Here is a 16343-nt window from a genome sequence, read left to right on the forward strand (position 1 = left end):
CCAGCCACATGAGGAAGCACAAAAAAACAGTGCAAAGCCTAGCTCATAGCCCCCTGGATATATAATAAAGATATAAAAACGAAGGTATGTCTTTTTTTTCTACAAGAAATTATTTATATATATAATTTTGGCTGCTTTGTAACTTGATACCAGTGTCTGCTGTTGATTGTAGGGTTACAAATAATAGTACTTTGTTTATTTTGGCAAAGGAAATAATTTGATTATCTTGATTTTAGCACAGGAAATAGTTCTACATGTTGATATAAATCATGTGTATAGTTTCAAGGGCTGCAATTCAAGGCCTATTAACATATATTTTCCAATACATTATTTTCACGAACTTGTCAAACTAGAAACATTTTTGGAGTAATTTTATATTTCTTGTTATTATAATTATCTTCACTCACAGACACACTTTTAATACTTACAGTAATCAATAAATAGCCCTGCAAGAAAAAAAAAGATAAAGGGGCATTTTTTAATCCACTTTCCAAGACGAATTCAGAATTCATATCGCTTCTTTTAAATACTTTTTTCCCAAGTTCCATAAATAACAGCCGTAGATAAAAAAATAATATGTGTGTTCTCTGTTCAAATTATACAGGTAACATGTTTTGAACATTAACAAATAAAATAATTATAATATTTCTTCTTAGAATAACAGAAGTTACCGGTACTTCAAAAGAGACATTATGTAATATGCACGATTTCATGAGAAATGAGTCACTTTCTTTTAAGGGAACCTGTTCGATCCTGTCAGATACTATCCTGGTACCTTAAGCTCGCTGCTAGACTTTTTATATTCTTTCTCTTCTCTTAAACTACAAGAGGAAAAATATCTCTCTATAATGTAAGATAGAAATTTGGACAGTTGGAAAACTAGGTAAGTTGGCAACTGTTGTTCTCAATCAAACTAAAGTTTCGCTTTTTTTCATTTTTTATTGATAGACTATCCAGACACTCTATAGATTCGCATAAATAGATCTACTAGATTCTAATAGATATTAGTAATTAGACTGAAAATGAGTGACAAAAGATTGCTTATTAGCCTTAATGAACCAGAAGATCCAGATCTATCATTACAGGATGTTAAAACTAAAGCTTATTCAGCACAAAGACAACGATTTAACAAATGGCGAGTAGCATCGATTGTTGTAACAATGATTACAATCGTAACATTCGCACTGCTTTGCACGTACTGGACCATTAGACCTTCATCTAGATCTATTCATCTTTACGGAAGTAGGTGATTTTTAACCAAGTTTAAGAGTCTACAACTATATAAGAATCTAATAAGATCTATAACACTATAATTTAGTATATAGAGACAATAGAGTCTAAATACAATATCTAGATCTGTAATTCAAGTAACTTTGTAACCAGAGATGGTCCATATCATTATTATTAATCATAGGCCTATATCTAATCTAGATTCTAGATTTGATGTACAGGCTTTAGGTGTCATTTTTGTGTGATTTTTTTTATTTTGACAAACAAAAAATAATTTGAAAACTATATAAATGTGTAAAAAATTTTTATGATAGATTTATAAAAAAAAATTGCTTTTGTAGTTTTGAATCTATAAATTTAATATATATATATATATTCTTTTTTTATTTTATTAAAAAGCAATCGGATGTTTGCAGTTTTTTGATGTTGATAATGATGCCAGTAAAATTAGATGGGAACGAGACGTCAACAGTAAACAAGAGATAAAGAATGCAATGAAAAGTAAGTTCAAGAAAAATATTATTTGAATATGTTGTCAAGTTTTTAATTTTACAATTGACAGGATTCTACCATCTTTTATCAATATTTTAACAATTTTGTTTTTGAAAGGTATCAAACTTATGAGAACTAGTAGGCTTTGTAATTCTATAGTAGCATTTGAATTAGTATTACACCTAGTTTTGCATTATGATCAAACCCAAAACCTTGTGTTGCCATCCCATGTCCTTGTCGAGTTGAGAGTCGTCGATGTCTTTTAAAAGCTTCACAGATTGCCATGGTCTCTGCATCAAGACAGCAAACACTACCATGTAGTCCAAAGATTTTGTACTGAGCCAGGAAACTAAATGTAGGCTCCATAGTCTTCTAGAGTCTATTGATGCTGGCCCATCAGTATTTATATATATGCTAAAATAGCTCTGGGCAGGAAACTGTTGTCTATTTTTCAAAGTCAGCATGAATGTCCTAGCTTAGCAGCATTAGGATCCACTAGTTTCAAACAAATGCCTGGGGTCATGGAGTGACAACAAAAGGGAAGGCGGTGAAAATATATAAAACAATAGAAACAACACAAGAAACAGAAATTTTACAAAGTTTTAGTGAATTAGATGAATTGCAGAAATGGGAATCAAGGAGGATTTACTGTGCTACTGGTAGTAAGGTAATTTTATTGTAGCTAGAAAAATCAGACTTATCACCTTCTTATACCAGGTATATGATGACCACTTCATAATGGTCAGACAAGAAAAATGCATACTGTTATGACATGATTAGGAATTAGTTATTTGTTTTGGGAATAGGGTAAAGTTTTACTTAGCGACGATGACGTAAAGTGGGTTAAAAAGAAGAACGCTCTAAGCGACACTAAAAAGAAGACGCTTCTTGTAGAGTAGTAGACTTGAGTACAATAGATATACGGATTTATGGACATAGCTGACATCGGACGATTCCCTTCTTGAGTATTAAATATCTTTATAGAACAATATATCAGCGTCGACTACATATTTGATTGTTTCGGCCTTTCGCCGGTGTTACTGAAGTAGTTGAGTTCAGCGTTACTTCCACTCAGATCTACACTAGACATATTGCCAAGAATCAACACCGCGCGGAAGCCTTAACAAGACACTAAATAACTAATACATTTTATTGATGAAACTGGACATTCTGGTACTTTTTAAAATGGTTTCTTGCCAAGACAAAAGAGGACAATCATATTGTTCTTCTTTTGTAACATACAACATCAAGTAGTGTATCAAGTTTGGACAATAATAATAAAAAAACTGATGTCTAAATGAATTGCTGCCAGATGGCCATTTTTTTTTTTTCAAATATTTTCTTCATCTCAACTTATTGTTTAAAATATTTTACAGTAACTATCTTTGATTTTCTGTGATAGATGATAAAGTGCAGATGATATCTGGTGACGTTGTATTGAAGCATCAGCCGATGGAATCAAAAACACAAATTCCAATGATGGGAAAACTTACATCCAATAACAGCGACATCACATTGAAAGAGTGGCTGCTAGAAGTGAGTAATGGAAAGAAAGGAATCCGACTTCACATTCATTCTCCTGATGCACTGGAGGTCTCTTTTCAACTTTTAAGAGATTTTAATGTAGAGGTATGTCTGTACATCTATAAACACTTTTATTTAGCTTCATGTGTCCTACAGTCACATAAGGAAAGACTTTTATTTAGCTTCACATGTCCTACAGTCACCATAAGGAAACACTTTTATTTAGCTTCATGTGTCCTACAGTCACCATATGGAAACACTTTTATTTAGCTTCACGTGTCCTACAGTCACCATAAGGAAACACTTTTATTTAGCTTTACGTGTCCTACAGTCACCATAAGGAAACACTTTTATTTAGCTTCATGTGTCCTACAGTCACCATATGGAAACACTTTTATTTAGCTTCATGTGTCCTACAGTAGCATAAGGAAACACTTTTATTTAGCTTTACATGTCCTACAGTCACCATAAGGAAACACTTTTATTTAGCTTCATGTGTCCTACAGTCACCATAAGGAAACACTTTTATTTAGCTTTACATGTCCTACAGTCACCATAAGGAAACACTTTTATTTAGCTTCATGTGTCCTACAGTCACCATAAGGAAACACTTTTATTTAGCTTCATGTGTCCTACAGTCACCATATGGAAACACTTTTATTTAGCTTCATGTGTCCTACAGTCACCATAAGGAAACACTTTTATTTAGCTTCATGTGTCCTACAGTCACCATAAGGAAACACTTTTATTTAGCTTCACATGTCCTACAGTCACCATAAGGAAACACTTTTATTTAGCTTCACATGTCCTACAGTCACCATAAGGAAACACTTTTATTTAGCTTCATGTGTCCTACAGTCGCCATATGGAAACACTTTTATTTAGCTTCACGTGTCCTACAGTCACCATAAGGAAACACTTTTATTTAGCTTTACGTGTCCTACAGTCACCATAAGGAAACACTTTTATTTAGCTTCATGTGTCCTACAGTCACCATAAGGAAACACTTTTATTAACCATTGCAACTAGAACGATTTTCACAATGGTCTTATTGTCTAGTTGGTTGCTTAATGGCATAATAAATGACTTTTAATATATCTACACAGAAATGTTGTTAAGTCTATGAATACTAAACTATTTATTTGATCAATAAAACTCAAACATTGGAAAAAAGAGAGTTACAAACAAACTTTCATTTAAGCGCATCAAAAAAATAAATTTAAAAATTAAATTGTGAAGAATTGAGTTCTAGATGACATGTATTGGAAAATGCAAGTACTTTAGTATTTTCACTAACTTCTTTTTTAGTACTTTAGTATTTTCACTAACTTCTTTTTTAGTACTTTAGTATTTTCACTAACTTCTTTTTTAGTACTTTAGTATTTTCACTAACTTCTTTTTTAGTACTTTAGTATTTTCACTAACTTCTTTTTTAAGTTTAATTGTTTTTTGAAATTTGTTAAGCTTAAGAAAAAACATATTTTTTTTTTAGCTATGGTTTTCTATGGGACAAGTATTTTATTACTAAATTTAGAGAATTACTTAATGTATAAAACATTTTTTTAACCATTTAATTTTATCATGCATCATATTGATTCTATAGCCCTGCTGAATGTACACAATTCAATTGTTCTTGATCTATCTCGTAATAAAGTTGAAGCATTAGTTCAGAAACTATATCAAATGAAAGCATTACTTTGGTTCTACAGATATGTCAGTTCTAAAGTGATATTGATTGAGGTCATCACACTGGTGTTTTACAAGTACAATGAATGCGATATTATTAATATAATTCTAGATGTATATTACATGAACACAATACACCATTGCTAGATAATTAAATAAGAACGTACAGTGGGAAAAAAAATTACTTAATTTACTCACCATCAAAACAACGTAAGAACAAGTGAATGCTAACTTTAAGGCATGTTTTAATATTACTTCTTTTCACAGTAGTAGCATAAACCTGTCTCAGTACTAGTATATATTTATAGTTATAATTAAATTAAGAATTAAAAAAATGTTGACTCTGTACTATCATTAGAAAAAAATTTTTTTGCAATTAACAAGCGTGGAAATAAGCTTTAGTAGAATGTTGTTTTTTATGGATGGTCATGATTGATTAAATTTAATAAAGTTATGATTTTATTTTTTATATTTATCAGAAGCCAATAACATTTCCAGTCTGGGTTCACGCTGATGTTTTACAGGGACCTTTTGGAGAAAAGCCTTCTGTTGATATGACAGATTTTATTACATTGCAAAAAAAAATCTTTCCCAGGTATAATATGGATGATAGATTAGGATAAAAAGACATTATCTTGATTTATTTAATTGATTGATTCTATATTGACACAGCTATCATTCTTTCTTGGGTTTTATATAAATGTAATATCAGACCAAAAACATAATGTCCTTGTGCTAGTAAAAACTCTTAGAGATTAAAACTTTTTCTTTCTTCTTCTTCTTCAATCTCATTTTTCATGTTGGAGGGTTCAGATCAGTAATCCTATATTTGAGATGAGCTGCTCAGTGGTTGCCAGATCAGGCATCTCTCCGTATAGTTTTTCTTCTATAGGAGGGTTTCAGGGCCTGATTCTTGTTCTGGCCTCTTGATAGAGTATGCAGCTTTGAAGGACGTGGTCAGCATTCTCTGGTGATGCTCCACGAGGGCAGGTTTTGCTAGCCTCGACTTTTAGCTTCTGGAGCATATATGTTGTCTCATTCTCTTGTATCGGGTCTGAGGTATAACATTATGTGCTGGTCATGTGAGGATATCTTATAATAGGCATCCTAAACCTGACTTTTTATTTCAAAATACCATTCTATCTGGAAAGAGGTTGACTATATCACTGACTTAATACATTTTAGATCTCCTACCAACAAGAACAAGTAAATGAACACTTGGATATGTTTGTAATGTTATAGCCTTCTTTTTTTATAGAGCATCACAAAGTTAAAGAATAAAACAAACTAATTCTATTGCACTTCAAATGAACAACACCATATTATCAATAAAGAATGTTTTGATCTAACTTCCGCATTAATTCTGTGCAAATTGCTTAAAAGGTAAGGTTGAAGTACCCCGTTCTGACTTTGTGATCTATGGGGGCAGATGATGTAAAGCTCATCTATTTCTATGTCTGACACTTGATCTTCATTCTCATTGTTATGTTGGAACGTTCAGATGACAAGACCAATATATATGAGATAAACTGCGCAGTGCTTTCCAAATCAGGGAGCTCTCCATATAGTCCTTCGAGGCGGAGAGCACGGCGGAATTCCACAGGCAGGACGCCACATCTATTAGAATCGTTACTGAACTCCAACATAGATGAGGTTCCGTGTCAATGTGTTATGCACCAGGAGGCCCATTGACTCCGACGTCAGCCTTCTTTTCTTTCTGGGTGTGCTCCCATAGCCTTTGATCATCCAAAATCATCTGCAAGGCAGCAGGTGTTTATTTTCGGAGTTTTCTCTCCTAGATGAACTGCTATCTCTAGCTAATGAGTTTGATCTACCCAGGTTTAGAGTTAGAGCGCCCTATACTCGCTTTTTGCAATCGTTTCCCTGGATTTCTGAGATGTTTTTAGTAAAAATTCTAACCACTGGAATACTTCACCTCATCCTCCATGACTGCAGACCAGTTGGTCCGCGGCTGTTTATTTGCTATTCACATCTAAGGGTATTTCCCCTATCCGCCACCTGGGGACGCGCTTGGTAGAAGGTGGTAGCTCCCCCAAGGTCTGACAGCTAATGAGGGTGTTTAATGGCCAGCGAATTGTCCAACCGCCTTTTTTTTTTCCAAGGCATGCAACGATCCTATTAGAGTAGGGTTGACTCAGAGGTGTCCTAAAAAGATCTTGAAGTTAAATTTTTCAATCTTCACTGGAATTTGAACTTCAGACCCCTTGGTTCAGAAACTAAGTGCTTATCACTCAGCCTTCCTGCCCCTAGAATAAGTCTTGCTGGATTTTACTAGTGACCACAATGACATAGATCTGTCAAGTTTTGTTTATCTTGATATATTCTTAGTCATGATGATCCGTTTAGCAGATCATTCGTCTTCTTTGACAAAGACTTTCAATAAATTAAACACCGAACAATTCCATCAATCTACTTCTGAATAATTTAATTAATAAATTCAAAAGAATAATCACACAAGATTGAATCACAAGACTAAATCACAAAAAATATATTTGTTATCCTCCTTCTCGGCCAGGGGTTGTCAACCTGTGGGTCGCGACCCCTTTAAGAGTCGATTGATGATTTGCCAGGGTCGCCTAAGACCATCGAAAATATGGATTGTTTTTGTCTATATTCTTCTATTGCTGTGTGGATGGGGGTTGCCCGCAGAGTGGGGATTGTAAAAAGGGTCGCCAAGCTTAAAAAGTTAGAACCGCTGTTCTAGGCGCTGTCCCTTTTTATAATTCCTAGTAGTACCTTTGAGGTCAATCTTAAATAGAGTTTTCTGATTTACTTCTATTTAATCATCTTCTTTTTTGAAGTAACGTCTGTATTATATAAGATAAGATATTGAACCTCACAAATTCTAGAGCATTTTTTTTACTAATAGTGATTGATCACTCAAGTTTAATGTGTCACATATAATAGCTATCAAAATCAACAGATAATAGCTGTCAAAATCAACAGATAGTAGCTTTCAAAATCAACAGATAATAGCTTTCAAAATCAAAAGACAAAGATTACTACACATGACAGTTAATATAATAATCTGTTTTAATGTGCCTTGATTTCTGTATGTAAATAAAGATAAATTAGACCTGCATTGAACATTGTTACAAGATTGATTTTATTGGCAATATTTGTCTATCTGGAAGGCTACTGGTAGATAAAATAACATTTGTTTGATTTCAGCTGTACATTGTCATTTGGCTGGACTACTGGAAGTCACACTGACCTAAGTCAAAGTGCCTACTCTTGGGACACAGTCTGGGATATGCTCAACTTAATCCAAGATGGAAACATCCAAGATGAAATTATTTTTCAGGTACATTAAAGGTTATTAATTGTTTTGCTCTCTAATTTAGACAAAAATAGGCTGTTCAAATTTAACTTTCTCCTAATCAGTTTCATAAAAATAAAACAATAGCAGAGTGATCTCTCTTTGCTGATTAGTATCATCTTTTATAGGTTTATTTTTTTTTTAAACTTGTATTACATCCTCTCAAAAAGAGTGATATTCTTTTCCTTCTTTTCTTTGAAATGATACCACATAATGGAATATGATTGCTTGTGATTACACATAATGGAATATGATTGCTTGTGATTACACATAATGGAATATGATTGCTTGTGATTACACATAATGGAATATGATTGCTTGTGATTACACATAATGGAATATGATTGCTTGTGATTACACATAATGGAATATGATTGCTTGTGATTACACATAATGGAATATGATTGCTTGTGATTACACATAATGGAATATGATTGCTTGTGATTACACATAATGGAATATGATTGCTTGTGATTACACATAATGGAATATGATTGCTTGTGATTACACATAATGGAATATGATTGCTTGTGATTACACATAATGGAATATGATTGCTTGTGAGACTTATTCAACCCCTACATCTAGCACTCTGTTTTTGGTTGGGTCTGTCCTAAAGGTCTCTGTTTTTGGTTGGGTCTGTCCTAAGGGTTGTTTATTCAATTGGTAGTGGGGGGTAAAAGAGTTGAAATTTAAAGGGCTTCCTCTGATACTCAACCTCAAGGCTTACCATAATTAGGAAACTAGGTAAGATTGTGATTAAATGAGCTTCCGTGGGATAGAAATTTTCAGACAGATCAATTTTTCATTTAGGATTAAGATTTTCCACTGGTCAAGGGATAGGATTTGTACTTTTTATGGGAAACTCTAATGCTCTTCATATGAAAGAGATGTGCGCTTTCTGCTTTGTCTGAATTCCATCTTAACCCACAACTTGCTGATTTAGAGTTAATGATTGCAAAGGTAGGCTTCAATAATTCAGAGTAAAAAAAAACAACTCACAAGCAGTTAGCTGTTTTCTTTTGTTGAACAAGTTCTTTAAGTACATATCGTATTTTGCTTATTCAACAACGAAAACAATCAGAATGATTTATATTATTTATACAAATTTCTCTGTACAATTTTTTGCCAACAGGTTCGACTGTCACTTGTTCACAATTCAGTTCCACAACTAAAATGGCTGATTGATAATGTCAAGTCCTCAAGCCTGATGGTCTGGCATGAAGAAGGAGATTCTGTTGTGACTGAAGACATCATGTACATATCCTACAAGTTCCCACCCAATACAGTATATTTCAATCTCAACCATGACCGGTTTCAGCTGTTATTGGATAATTATAGACATTTCTCAAAAGACAAAGTTGATCCCCATGTGATGATTAAAGACCAACGTGCCTTTAAGCATGAAGACTGGTGGAAAATGGGATTTCATAGGCAAAAAAATTCAGTCCTCCCTAGTACAGTATGTATCATTCTTACAACTCCGTTAGTTTACTTGACATCAAAGTCCAAGTATTTGTCCTCCTCTGATGTAAGTATTCAGGGCAGGATCACATTTTTTAATAGAGATAATAGAGAAGCTGAAAGTCATGTCACAGGACTCAATATTTATATCAGACCCTTACAATATGACAGATTTGATAATATCACAGGCATTCGTTGCTTCATTGGCTTTGGAGGTGAGATAGAAGTTGCAGGTGTCAACTTGCCAGATAGCATTGAAAACTTTGGAAAAGCTGCGAGAGTTACCCCAACCCACACAAACTGCTATCGTTTTAAAATTGTTGACGAAGGAACACAAATCTTGTTCTGGGTGACTTCCCTCCACGATTGTACAACTTTAGAAAGTGTGTCAGATCCCGACTCCTTGACCCCTCTGTTAACTGTTCCCATTCCTACAACTTTGTTAAGCAGAGAGCCACATCCCTTTGTAATAAAAATGGAAGATGTCAAACGGCAGGTTCTTATAGATGAGTTGAGAATCAAGCAATCATAACTCATTTTATATTTTTAAGACCATGTGCCTTATAATTCTATCACTGCTTGCTTCTACAATTTCTTCATATCAAAGAGTGTATGCTTGGCATTTCTATTGTAATATTTGTACAAAACACTGTGAAAAATTTATAGTAAAATACTGTTTTTTTTGAGGGGGTGTTTTTCGCTTCAGATTTTTAAAAAAAATGTAAAGCAACTGAAGTTCATTCCACTTGTAAACTTCATTTAACTTGTTGATTTTAGTCTGTCTCAGTGGCACCAAAGCCAGAGAGGACCCACATCTTTCCAGTTAGATTCATTCTTTCCTAAGCTCATGTTGTAGGTTTGTCTCTACATCAGCTCTCTTACTCAAAGGTCTGCCTTTGTGTTGTCAACTCGTTGAGTTTTCTCTGTACACTTTTCTCTCTTTTGCAATCCATTCTTTTTCTTTGACGAATCTCAGCAGACAAAGATTAGTACACATGACAGTTAATATAGATGTTGTGCCTCCTATTGACATAAATAATTGGTGTCTACATTTTTTAAATAGATTTGACAATTTAAGATTGGTCATAACCATATGCACTAGATATCCTGCTTGGGCATACTGGAAAGGAACTTGGATGTACATGAGATAGATACAAACTAGAAGGGCCATTCCATACCACAACACAAACTGTCTAAAATTATTTAAGAGCATGTTGTATTTTTTACGTCTCAATTTTCAAATGTATTTTAATACTCCCATCATTATTGTACCATTTACAAGGTCCAGTACTACTTGGATTTACACCAAAACTTTATTTTTGAAACTCCAGTTTTCAAAACAGTCAAGACTAATTTCTTTAGGGGCAATGTTAATTCACTTTTATGCTTTTCGTTGAAATTATAAAGTAATATTACATTTTGTCAGGACTGTTAAGGAGTAAATGAACTTATTCTAGTTCATTCTATTTGAAGAAATTCTTATTTATGGTGTTTTTTTTTTTTTTAAAAAAAAGGTTGTGATGTGGCTTAATACCTGGTTTAATTTTTTTTTCACCTACTGTGTTTTAAAATTAATCTGATCTGCAGTTCCATGTAATGTATTGATAAAAAGCTGTCCTTGAAAAGATGTGCATTTAATAAAAAGAACAAATTCATTTTTTTTGGTTTATTCTAAATCAGTGCTTCTCAATTTTTTGACTTATGCATACCCCTTCTTGAATTTTTTTAATGGTGAGTATTCCTCGCACCCCCCACCCCCACCCACCCACCCCGGCAAAGAAGGAATTTATTTTAATAACAATCAATATTTTTTTTTTTTTTTTTTGCATGATTCAGAGACACATCAAATACATTCTAAAAAATGGAAACATAGTTTTTACATTGAAAAAAGTGGGTGTGTCAAGGAAAGTTGTAACATCCCCATCCAGTTCCTGATCTTTGTCGAAAGTAGTCTTCAAATTGCATCATATTTGAGTTTTTAAAAACTTAAAACTAAATAATAACTAGGATTTAAAACTTATACAATATAACTTATTTATTATAATAAAGAATAATTTATAAAATAACAAAATGGGTATTAAAAATCAGCATAGTTAACCATGTGCATCCCATCAAACTCTTCCTGTACCCCTGAGGGTCTGCCTACCCCACTTTAGGAGACAATAGTCTTAGCCATACTTTTGAGTTCAAAGTAAAAAGGTTGCATTTGTTTCTAATTGAATGCTGCTTACATCGCAAGCTTACTTTTTTTTTTTTCAATATTGAGATTGTTAGGAAGTAGTTGTTTTTTTTTGTTTGTATTTTAATGTGGAAAAATGTAACATGTTTGCAATGTTAACTTTTCCTTTGTTATTGTGAATGGTTGTTTGTTGAGCAATCCATGAACTGTTATACATTCCAAGATTATTATTATTATTTGTAAATATATACATTTATAATTTAGAGAATCTATACAAAGAATTTTTTAATACATTTAATCTTTTTTTGTATAAACAATATTTTGTTGGTGCCTGCTTTGTTTTTGTTGTGACCAAATAGGTAATATAGTACTTAGAAATAGTGATCACCCACTATAGATAAATCAAATAGGTAATATAGTACTTAGAAATATTGATCACCCACTATAGATAAATCAAATAGGTAATATAGTACTTAGAAATAGTGATCACCCACTATAGATAAATTGCAAGCATTGTAAACACAGCTAAGAAACCATAAACCTTGTCTTTGGGCAGATAAATGCACTGAGTGAAGCAGATGTCTGCTTAAAAGCTGAAACGACAGACCAGAAAGTCACATTGAGGGACATTTCACAAGTTAATAAAGCAAAATATCCCATTCAGGCCTTGACATCTATAGAGCAGATGATGCAAAGGACATTTGTTTCTATGGCCTACAAGTTAACAAAGGTACCATTTGGCCAGCACAATGGCTAACTGCTTTTACTTTCTTCAACTAATCAAGTACACATTAGAGTTACGTGGACTCTAGGACGTATTAAAAATCCCAGTTTTCAAGTAGATTCGAACACAGGACCTCACAGTTCAGAAGACAAACACTCAGCTACCCCGTTTTTCACTAATTACCTGACCATGTTGATTTGAAAGCTACAAAGGTATTCAGCCATGTTCATTCTAAGCTAAAAATTATTGGTCCATGCAAATTGTATCAAAGAGTGCTTTTCAATTCAGAAAAAACTAATTATACAAAATTCTAAAGCGTATAACATTAAAATACAAATTAATCACAACAAAGGGAGATAATATACTGCATGACTAAAATCCAAACTTTGCTTTGAATTACTAAAAAAAATCTTCATTGTTAAATTATTACAATATTTTAATTAAGCAGGAAATCTTTCACTTGCTTCTCTTTGAATACATCATACGAAATTGAAAGGGACAAAAAAAAAAGATATACAGCCAGCTAGCCTAATCTGTATAATTTAATACAATCATAAAAGTACTCCTTCTTCCCTAGTGATATTAGAACATGGAAAGGTTGCTAGAGTCAGTCATAGTTCACACGTAAATACGCGTAGGACGTAATTATACTTTCTTTTGAAGTAACGTCTCTAATGTATAAGATGAATGAAGTAAAAATACACAGTTGATGGCTTATGATGTAGGGCCACTCGCCTATTGCCCATTAGTGCCATCACTGATGATTTATGTGTTACTCATCAATTAGATGGCTCCTTCTGTCTCGGAAGACAATGGATGCGCCCAGATGAGCCACTGGCTTTGGTTACGTCTTGAGATGGGGCAGAATCTGGAGTGACTGATCAAGCCAATTCTGGAGTGGCAGAGTTTGACACAGTTCGTGCATGTATATTCATCTGTCCTAGGGCTAGCTGACAGGGCAGATTTCTTTCTCTTGGCTGACGCAGCTTCATTTCTTTTGCATTCTCGAAGTTCGTACCAGTACGTACAGTCTGTCTCCATGCTGTCCGGTCTTGGGCTATCTCCTCCCACATACTTTGGTCGATGCCAGTGGCTCTCATCTCTCAATTATAATTTCTGTAATCCTTTAAGAATTGAAAGCTGGACACCGACTGAATCCTGAGACCGAGATGCAATTGAAACTTTGGCCAGTAATGATTCTGTCTTTTATTACAAATCAAGCGATAGGCCTGTTGTGCTACTGATTCAGGCAACCCATTCCATTTTCTAATGGCATTAGGGAAGTACGAATTTGTTCTAGAGTATGGAATAAGAAATGTGGCTCTATCTTTGTGTCTTACTGAGAATTTTATTAGTTTGTTTTTTTATTTGTAAATTATGGATAAATGTTTTATGTATTGTAGTTACTTTTACTTATTCTTCAGTCCTGTATCTATAAAGTTATTGATTTTACTAATGGTGTTACTCTAATAAAATCGGAACATTCGTTTGTTATAAATCTCACTGCTCTATTTTTTTTTTAGATATGTAAGGAATTTCGTAACACTTTACTTCGATAGAAATTTGTTTGGACACCATCATCACAAATGCATCTTTCATGTAAACTGCTTTACTAAAACTGCCATCCTTATTTAAACGGACTGTTTTCATCTTGAATTGCAAATAGATAGGGCTATATTTTTCAGACGTTCTCTATATTTGCGAGTTTTAGAATCTGATTAAGAAATTGAAAGATGTTTTCAAAAGGATAACTGAACTTTCCAAATGGAACGTAGTTACTGTAATCGAGTCAACACAATTGTTACTTTGAATGCTGGTTATCACAGGTCTTTCTATCAGTTATCATCTGGTCACTTGTTATTAATTGACCACATATCATAATTTTTTTTTACCACAACTATTCCTTTGTTGGACCGTTAGGGCACCATGCAAGATTTGTCGACCGTCGTCCTCCATTCCTCTCTACCTTTTGCCTTAGAACCTCTTTCAATGGAATGCCCGTCCATTCTTTTATGTTGTCTTCCCAACGCTTTCTCTGTCTGCCTCTTCTTCTTTTTCCTGGTACTGTTCCATGAAGGAAGGTATATGCGACCTCGAAGACCTTGTAATGTGGTCAAAAATTTTTAACTTGGGTTTTTTATACTATAGTTATAGCAGGTCATCATGGGGTCCAATCATTGCAGTAACCCTGTCTCTAATATAATAACTTGTGGTGCGGTCTTTAAATGTGATGCCTAGGATCCTTCTGTGGCATCTCAATTCCATTGCTAGGATCCTCTTCTCATGCTCTGCAGCCAGCGTCCAAGACTCGCAAGCTTATATAATGTGGCCATGACCAGTCTATGCCTTTGTCTTTCAATATTAAGTTTGGAATATACTGCTGTGGGGCTGTGATGTTCGGGCCAGTAGTTCAGGTTTCGTTCCCTCCTCTGTATTTGAAGCTACTGACACTAGTGCCATATATCATGCCACAGAATTCTAAAAAAATTTGTTTATTTCATTTTTTTTTAATTTAGGCCTATCTCTTTTCCTCTTACGACTATTTATAAATATTATTATTAAAATGATCTTAAAATGTCCCTTTCGTACAACAATAGCAGACTTTTCTTACCGTCTGCTCGTATCACTTACTGTGGGCCTACTGTTTAACTTGCAAATAGTCTGCTCGTATCACTTACTGTAGGCCTACTGTTTAACTTGCAAAATGTCTTCTCGTATCACTTAATGTAGGCCTACAGTTTAACTTGCAAATTGTTTTCTCGTATCACATACTGTAGGCCTACTGTTTCACTTGAAAATCGTCTGCTCGTATCACTAACTGTAGGCCTACTGTTTCACTTGCAAATCGTCTGCTTATTTTACGAAACCACGATGCAAGTTAAATTTGGTTTCGCGAATACAAAAAAAAAAGTTTCACCGTTTAATGTAATTAACAAACGTACCATTAGCCAGTAGCTAGCCAAAGTGACCATACGCCAGAACTCTGCAGCGCCCCCCTTCTACCCCTTTCCCCACTAGTGAGAGGGTGTTTGTACAGTCCCTTGATGCCTGAGGCATGTCTGAATGCCTTTGGTAAATACGACATTGCTTGGCTTGGCCTGCCTCCACAAACAAATGGCAGGGCTCCCAGGACATTGGTCGCTCACTCCTTCCCTCATTCTTGTCAGTGAAACAGACAGGCTAAAGCCGCGTGCTGACTGGACAGCTCTTCGATATCTTGAGATTTTTTTTATTATTAAGGGAGGTAATTCGTTAAACCGTATACCGATGACAATATCTACAATCTATTGCAACTTAAAGACATTCATGACTAACAGTATGTGGTTTTGTTGATAATTAGAAATAAGCTGATCTAGAGAAGTTACACTTAAGGAATGAAAATGTGTTTGATCAAAGTTTCCTGACTGGCTCTTTAGTTTACGTATCGTGATAAACTAGATTTTAGCATCACAATCAGAAAATTAATAACTCTGTAAAAAGAGATGAATCAATACTCCACCAATGGAATAAAGCATAGCTTACATCACATATAGGTCTGTCTTGTTTGAATAGTGCCCACACGAGCAACAAATGATCTAGAATCTAGGCCTATATAGCTTACTGAAATCACACTTACAATAGACATAATATCAAATATTTTTTTAAAGAAATAAATAAAAGTAATAAATTCAAATTTATGTTTGCTGATATCCTAGAAAAAGTAT

The 16343-nt window shown here is 34.0% G+C and overlaps 1 protein-coding gene across 1 annotated transcript; it reads left to right on the forward strand.

Moving 5' to 3' along the window:
- The first annotated feature begins 935 nt into the window (after positions 1-935).
- Positions 936-11237, forward strand: LOC106058679 (protein FAM151A-like). Its single transcript, XM_056030340.1, has 6 exons — positions 936-1242; positions 1630-1731; positions 3125-3351; positions 5412-5527; positions 8125-8257; positions 9408-11237. The coding sequence occupies exons 1-6, from the start codon at positions 1023-1025 to the stop codon at positions 10266-10268; spliced, it is 1659 nt and encodes a 552-aa protein (XP_055886315.1). The 5' UTR covers positions 936-1022; the 3' UTR covers positions 10269-11237.
- The last annotated feature ends 5106 nt before the right edge of the window (positions 11238-16343 follow it).

Source organism: Biomphalaria glabrata, chromosome 5 (genome assembly GCF_947242115.1).
Source record: "Biomphalaria glabrata chromosome 5, xgBioGlab47.1, whole genome shotgun sequence".
Classification (NCBI taxonomy): Eukaryota; Metazoa; Mollusca; class Gastropoda; family Planorbidae; genus Biomphalaria; species Biomphalaria glabrata.